Source organism: Penaeus vannamei, chromosome 12 (genome assembly GCF_042767895.1).
Source record: "Penaeus vannamei isolate JL-2024 chromosome 12, ASM4276789v1, whole genome shotgun sequence".
Lineage (NCBI taxonomy): Eukaryota > Metazoa > Arthropoda > Malacostraca > Decapoda > Penaeidae > Penaeus > Penaeus vannamei.
Window position 1 is genome coordinate 10,051,447 of NC_091560.1, and position 8,763 is coordinate 10,060,209.

At 38.5% G+C, this 8,763-nt stretch overlaps 1 protein-coding gene across 1 annotated transcript in view; it reads right to left on the reverse strand.

The window, feature by feature from the left end:
- Positions 1-4,497: 4,497 nt before the first annotated feature.
- The window catches only part of Kul (Kuzbanian-like), a 371,538-nt gene continuing 367,272 nt past the window's right edge, over positions 4,498-8,763 (reverse strand). The window contains exon 14 of the mRNA XM_070127848.1: positions 4,498-8,763. This exon is cut by the window's right edge and continues 738 nt beyond it. Within this exon, the coding sequence (XP_069983949.1) occupies positions 7,948-8,763 (816 nt within the window). The 3' untranslated portion in view covers positions 4,498-7,947.

Genomic DNA, 8,763 nt, shown 5'->3' on the forward strand with positions numbered 1-8,763 from the left:
TGAATTGTGTTTTATTCATATCCATGTCTGCTTTAAAAAGCAATTTCAGATGGTTAAACCAGTTTGTTTTATTAAAAATATCCCTCCCAATCCATTGCTCGTTGCTGTCATGAGGTGGCTTAGGAGAAGGAGACTGGTGCCCCAGCCCTCACCTCAACTAATTTTACATGGTTTTTTCTTTTCACCCTTTCTTAATCTTTGTCTTCTTCATCCCCTTCTTCTGACCACTTCCTAAGGTGTGAGAGCTGTGCTGAAAGGATGGAAGGCTGGCTTTGTGTCAGTCATGATTAGCCTCTGGGAGCCTTGGGCACGCTATTCTCTTGATTAATTGCCTAGAGCTCTACTCAACCCTTATGTGGACCCTGAGGGGTAAACCATTTTTTTATCCCACTTACTTCAGGCTCACCACAGCCAATAATGAAGATTTTTTTACATATGTTGGAGGCAATAAAGCTTGTCCCTTCAGCAGATAGCCTATCAAAATTTGATTTCATTGGTTTCCCAACCCTCGCCTCTCCTTAGACAACGGCTCTGACCACTGATACTAATACCCCCTCATTGATGTCTACTGTCAACTCTATACATTCTGAACTACCCACCTAGGTCATTACTCAACCTTTAACCCAGTCACGCCGGGTACATTTTGTAGCCAAAATTTAAAAAATCCGGGCGGCTACAAAATCGGCGGGCAGAGCTTCCCCAGAGTCTGTCCGCCCGCCCGACTGCGCGCCGCTTCTGCCTTGGAGCGCAGCCCCGAGACAGCATCGCACTGGCGGTCTGCCCGACATTGTTTATTTTTCCCGGTGTCTCATATATGTGACACCCAGGACGAATGGGTTAAAAGGCACCCCCTACTTTCTCTCAACATTCTCCACTCCATCTCCTACTGCAGTCTTCTTCATTGTCTACCCCCTCCCCCCTCATTACTACTCTTCATCCTTATTGTCCTTCTCCCCACAGAACTACCTCACCTCTTTGCATCTCCCCCAGTATCACTTCCCTCTACCCTGAACCATCCTACCTCTACTCCCCCTCTCCCTGAGTCAAATTCCTTTTCCCGTCTGTATCCAGATACTCCAATCTCTACCATTTCTCCAATGCCTACCCCTCCTCCTTCTCGCTTACCTGTCACACCAGACAACCTAAACATTCCACTCCATCTTTGCCTACCACATCTTCTCCTATGGCCTCCTTTTCCTCTGCTCCCCCAACTTCTTTCCCCACTTCTCCTCCTTACAAGAGATCCTTTGTTTCTCAGACCTCCCCCACCCAAATCCCCTCCAAAAACTCTTAAAGACATCCAAAAATTTCTAGACATGACCCAAGAGAATACTCCATTTCCTCATCCAACCTCCAATTCCTCTATTCCTATTCCCTCTATACTCAAAGTATTTGCTAATATCCATCCTCCCCCCCTGCAAATTTCCCCACCCCTCTTCCTCCCAGTTTTTTCGAACACACCCCATCCTCTCCTTCTCTATGTGCACCATTTCCTCTTTGTTCCCCAATATCCTTACCTTTCCCACCTGGATACTTACATGAATCCCTTCTGTTGCAACATTATCCTTCTCCGGATCCCTCCTCTCTTGACACTCTTCCTGATACTTCATCACCGTCCCCAGTTCCCATATCTCATTTCCCAGATTCTTCTCCTGCTACTTCTCCAACAGCCGTCTCTACCTGTATTACCCATCGACTTTTTCTTAATAGCTTATTTGCTAGTTTTCTTTAATGTTCTCATTGCTACCCTAGCCACAGATATACCATTTCATCTAATCGTCCTTAACCATTTTCATGACTAATCTCTGATTTACTTCATTTCCACCCCCTCTTAACCCTTTTCCCTGTCATACTGTCCTATAACTCTATAACCTTTGACATTTAACACCCTTTATTCTATTCCTTAACTCATTTTTAACCTTTTCTCCACCATATGACCTTTGATATCTAGCACATTTATTTGTTTCAACCATTAACCATTAACCATTATCAATAACATTTACAGTAACATTTGTTTTTGGAATATGGAATATACTGAAGCCATAATATTAAATCTGATTACTGTGATCACCATAATGTCTTTCCGATAGGTACTGGCCTTTTCTAATTTTACAGATAAATTTTGTATCAAACATGATTCATAGTACATTAGTTTTCATCATGCTGTACGAGTATGTTATCTATGGTGACATCCACCTTGTGTTGCTTCTAAATATCTTGAAGTTTGATGATTATGTTTTTTGTGTGCTGATTTAATGCCTCCAGTAGTGTCAAAGCTGTATGATGTCCAAAGAATGTGTCTTGTTATGCCTTATGAAGCATTGAAATGGTAGGCTGCATGCATACATCTTTCTGTAAAACCCATCAACAAACTGCATTTTAGCTGCTGCATTTTTGTTTCTTCATCTGTAGAATGTACTACTATATTTTGTAGTCCAAACAAATAGATATCCTTTGATTGTTCTGTATGGATAATGTTGCATACTTTGGCATGTTTGGCATGAGCATATTTAATATTGCTTAGCTGTAAAATACTGTGAAAAACAAGGTATGTTTCACAACTCTGTCCTCAGCAGTTCGTCCTTGAGTGAACGTAAGTGCTTTCAGTTCTAACACAGTGGGCAGAAGTAAAAGTCTACTTCAAGGCAAGCCCCTGCATAAAAGGCCATGTCTTGTCAGACAGAGAGAGAAAGAGACAGCAAACAGAAGAAAAAACACAAGGTCTAGCTTGTCGCCACTCTGGGGGTTACTTGAGGGTCTCACATCTACCTTCGACAAAAATCCCATTGGTCAAGGCCCATTTATTACCAGCTGTAGACCATCTCCCATCTTATTGACATCTGCAGACAGCGCTAGGTTTATATGTATAGTACATAAATCTATAATGTTTTGCTAAGTTGTATACTGGCATTTGTGAAACTTTCTGTGAATGTTACCCTTCATATAAACAAAGCTGGGTCTTCTTAGACTGCCTTTCTCCTTGTTCAGATGTTTTGATGACTGACAAACACAGTAAGTGAAATAGTTCCTTTTTATGTTTAGGGTGGATACCTGTTATAGCATTGTGTTGTTTGACACCAGAAAAATTATTACTTTTCTGGCTCGCAGCCACAAGTACTACAGTGATGTTCTTTAGGTTCTCAGTACTCATTTAAAATTTGAAAACTTGTCATAAGACTAGATAAAACAATATAAGCTTTTATTTATATATATATATATATATATATATATATATATATATATATATATATATATATATAATTTAGTTTTTGAATATGCATTTTTCTGAAAAAGATTTTGTAATGCAAAACTCTTCAGTTCCTTGATTGAGTTGATTTTGCAATGTTTATCTTATGTGACTGTAACATGTATAAAATATCTTGTTTTTAGCTTTGGGGTCCTCTTTGTCTACATCTTTGCTTAATATGTTACTTGTCTCCAAATCAATTGAGATTCATTTCTCTCATATTAATTTTATTATCTTTAATTCCATTCTGTTTTGCAAAATTTGAGGAAACGCCATATTGACCAAAAAATTGGTACTGTTAGCTGTTGTTAGGTATGGTCCCACTACTTATCAAAGTATAATATAGGAACAGTTTGCATGGCAATAAAGTGTTTAGTATACTGAGTTATATTTGAATGGAAAGTGGAAAAAATCCAGAGGGAGTGATTTATAGATATTTCATATGAATTCCTTGCTCTCCCATCATAAGGTAAAATAGTCTTAATAGTTGTTAGTATTACTGAATTGAGTAAAACATTAATTAGATATTCTGAGGTTTTCGTGAGGTGCAATTTATCCCTGAAGTATTTCCATTTGAATGAAAGTTGTGGCTGTAGCTTTGCGGTATTTTAGTAGTTTGTTGAATTAATTTATCTTGGATGCACATTTCAGGAATTTATATATTTCTTAATTGGTTCTTTACAAGTAAATGCTGAAGTGTTTAGATCGTCAATATATTCTATGTGCGTTATGTACTCTGGAAAAGAATGTAGAAATAATGTAATAGGGACTACTAATGATTAATAATTGAAATGATAAGTGATACTACTACTACTACTACTACTACTACTAATAATAATAATAATAACCTATACCTGTTCTTATATTATTGCAAACTGTGTTCCAGTAATAGTAATCATGATGTTTGCTATTTATGTTGTTATTTCTGTCTTCATCATCATCCCCAGTAATATTATTTTATCAAAAAAGTTCTTTTTCTCGATACTCATTATGATTCTTCGTTTTCCCAAGGTTTCTTTGTTAGGAGTGAAGTAATGTATAGGGTGTTGTGAATAACCCTTCTTATGATAACACTTTGGACACACATTTCACTGCTCCTCACCTTCTTGTAATGGTGCACACACCATGCAAAAACATTTAAGTGACTGATTCATTTAAGTCATCAGTGTTAGTTTTTGATATTTGATTAATCCTTGGCAGAAAATACATTTTAACACAAGAGGAAGTATTTAGAGAAATGACACAAAAAGTCTCTTTCATTATTTTATTGTCAAAATGGTAATGTTCGTACAAATAGTATTTAATGGCATATGTCATAGAAAATTGAATTTGAATGGCAGATGAAAACATGCCAACCCATGAGAGTCAACGTCGGTTGTGGTATAAAGGCAAGAGAACTTTGTTCGTATATACTGTAATGTCCTGCCATGTTTTGTTAGTGTTTGAGGTAATAATGTCAAAACTCAGGGTGGTATAAAGTTGCAGTGACATCATAACTCAGGCTTGTACAAAGATGTTTTCTGTAAGACATGTAAGTATGCTATGAAAACCAGTACAAAATTTACCAAAGAACAAATGGATCAGCCATTTTCTGTGTTTTAAATCTACAGCTACTTATAAATCTAGCTAATATGACAAGTCTTGTGACAAAACCTTGAGTTATGTTAATGACCTTTCCCTTAAACCTCATCCACACATTTCATTTATCTTAACATACAGCCCTCCGCACCAAACACTGGACTGTGGTGTGCATTTATAAAAAGGTTCTTTCTGATTATTCATACCTTAGCCAGAAGTAGATTGGGGGTAGATTCTGGAGAGGAGGCCTAATTTTACAGCATAATACTCATCTTATCCTCACCACACACCTTTTCACATTCTGTTTTCATCTCTGGTAGACACACTGCTTACAGTAAATCATCGATAGGTACTGATCCTGAGTTTTCTCAAGAGAAAATGAGAAATAACACTGAAAGTCTACATATCACTTGATTAAATAAAGTATATATCTATATATTTATATATATGACACAACAGGGTTATAAACTTAAGTAACATCCAGCAGCAGCAACAGGGAGATACACTAAGAAAATCAAAGGTCACAATTTTTCATCACTTCCGGCCACTATGCTCTTGCTGATCACCTCAACTTGCATCGTGAGAGGGACTGACGATGTTGTAAGGATGCAGCATCAACAGCAACTTGATAATAACATGGCCGTGGACAAAAAACTGTGTTCCCAAACCTCCACCTGGGCAGAGAGATATCAACAAATTCTAAAGAGACTCAAACCTAAGTGTAAAACGTATAGATCATCTCCTCATAGCTTCGACAGTTGGCAAGATGAACAACCTCCTTGCCAATTCCTTAAGAGTAAGTGTCATCTGCTAAGTATTTGTCTAATGTCGTCTCTGGCTGCGGGCCATTGCACCAAGTGTGTGTGAGAGAGAGTATAAAGCAATGTTCTGAATAATAATGATATAGGTGGAAGCACATCTTACCTCACTTGCGGTCATAAGCTGAGAAACATGCGGCGCTATGATACAGATCACTTATATACTAATTTCTTGTTCACTTGTGGAAATTAGGATAATATCAGTAGTCTATCAAAGGTCAATCATCACAATGTTCAGTTAGTAGGACTCCCAACAGGAAACAAAGCATCAAAAGAAACATGATTAAACAATGGGTTCACCTGTATGACCTTAATAAAGTATTACCTTAATTACTGATATTTGTTACTGAAGGAAATAATATCTTTTGTTAATGGAATGATCACTTGTCGTGTTTCTTAACCCATCTGTCTCTACCTTCAATTAAACCTTTTCCATAGTGAACGATTTTAAACCATGTTTATTCATCTGGAAGTGTAGAACATGTTATTAACAATGATTAATGATGGTGAAAATATGAAATACTTTACATCTATTAAATGAAGATCACAGGAAACAATTAATAATTCAAAGATAGCCTACAACACACAATATACTCCACAGAAGAACCCAAACGAATTAACATCATAAATATAACAGATACACCTTCTTAACATAGTGTTAAAAAGCACAAGAAGTGCTCAACCACTCTCCATTTGTCAATACACATCTAACAGCAGAATACTGTAAAATCATTTTTCCATTATCTTACAAATCCGCTTTGCTTCCTTGTCTTAACCTAAGTTTCAAAATACTATAAAACAACTTTTTTTTTTACTTGCACTGACTTTACATGGATGGAATTTCCAGTGTATGACAAATTAGCAATTGGACAATGGAAATCAAACCCTGGTATTGAAATATATGAGTGGTAATTCGTTCCTAATAATTCACATTTTAAAAGTAAAATGGATGCCCCTGTAGGAATTCCCTTCAACAAAGTCTTTCTAAAGCTTTCTTTCAAAAGAATCCATATCTAAAGTTAACTTGTTTTCAGTTTTGACTTTAAATTATGGTTCGCAATGGGAGAAAGAATGTTGAATAGTAATTTCATAATAACATTTTTTGTTCTTTTCTATGACTAATGATGAAGTACTTTCTGTTTTCCTTAGCAAGACCACCAGGGCCTGGCAGGTAACTACAGATTTTTTTATTAATGAGAGAAGCAGGCGGGTAAATCCCCCCCCCCATACACCCCACCACCGCCACCACCACCACCAGGGTACAAACCAAGCCGCTGGACGCTTGAATTTACAATATATGAGAAAAGCTGAGGATCATTGTACCGTCATCAAGATCATAATAATCTCATGATCAATTTTACATGCTACAATGTTAACACACTGTTCCTACAACACAGTCTTTAGTCAGAAGCACACTAGTGGTCTAGTAGATTAGCTTTCAAAAAGTATTAAAATATGTTGCACGGATTTACAATGTACAGCTGTGGCACATTTGAGCTACCACATGTTAAGTTTACAAGTATGGAGGTGAGAATATGTGATGAGATCGTTCACAATGAGCACTGGATGAGAATTCCTTTCATGACGTCTCTCTCCTATTTGTAGAACATGTAAATGAGCTGTATATAGAAATACAACCTAAGGCTCAAAGAAACAAGAAAAATTATCGAAATTCAGTGTCAGACAGTATGGTGGGTGTCGTTCCATCCTTCAGTAGAGCCAAAGTGTTCTAATCTGGGCATAAATTAGCCCTCTTGGGAACGTGTTCTCTCTCCCTATTCTTGAGCAGGACAAACTTACAAAATCAATTTACGTAAAAATATTATCACAAAGCAAAGGTGTTAATGACTAAGGTTAAGATTAGTTTCAGCAGGCAGAATCTGCGTTGCTGGGATGAAAATCCTCGTGTTATAAATAAATACTCATTAAATATTTATCCATTAGAGTATTACAGCACGTCACCTTATATGCTCTTAAATAAATCAACAATCATATCAACTACTATTCTCCCTTCTCATTTACGCATTGACTTTGTTTTTACCAAAATGCATATGATTAAATGATCAAATATCCTGTCACAACTTGTCAACTTTATAAATGAGTAAATGTAAAAAGTTGTTGGCACAAAATATAGCAATAGTTCTGGCGACACATCAGACAAACGAATCACTCGCAGTAGCACTTGCATTTACACTCGTCGCACAAGTATTATCAAGTGGTAGCAGTGTGGCAGTAATGGTATTGGGTACATACTTTATCAAACGTACCAATACTATACCCTTGAGGCTAGTATCCTCTGAGGTTCTATACCCAGTCTTTAGGTTGGCACCGGTTTGAGTGTGAGGAATGAGTGGAGTGAAGGCTTACGGTGTCCGCGTGCTCCGTGGCGGGCAGGATGGAGGCGACACTGCCGGAGGGACTGGCAGTAATGAGGGAGAGCTTCTCCCGGAGACGCTCTGGGACCGAGGAATAGGAGTTGGTCTTGGAGGAGAGCGGGGAGACGGAGGAACGTCGCCTCTCTATCTCCAAGTTTCGTCGGTTCTGGTTCTTTTCGGGGCACGTGAACCTGCGCTCCTTAGATGGGCTGTTGGGCTTCTGGGATTTCTCGGGGCTGCTAAACCTTCTTCTCTTGTCCGGACTGAGACCCTCGTCCAACACAGAGCGTTTTCTCTTGTCCGGACTCACTGGTGGCCGATTATAAGCTTCCATACTTATAGAACGACGATACTTACTCGGCCCCAAGTCAAAGTCCAACCCTTCCGGACTGACTGATTTCGTTACCCTGAGCGAGCTGTGTGTGCGGGCTCCTCGCGGTGAGCTGATGAATGCCTCGTTTACGAATCCCCTGAGAGGACTGGCCCTGTTGCTGTCGCTCGTCAAGAGTCCTCGCATTGATCCATTTCTAACAGGACCCATCTGCGGGCTGCTGGTAGGCCCTAAGATTGCGTTGACTGAGCTTAATGAACCATTTAATGAGCCCATTAAGGAGCCATTAACCACTGGCTTAGCAGTTTTCTCCTCATCAGCCAGGAATTTATTGATGAGCCAATTTCCCTCACTCATCTTCCGATGTTTATCTGGACTTCTCGCTTTATATTTCTGGTTCTTGTCTGGACTGGA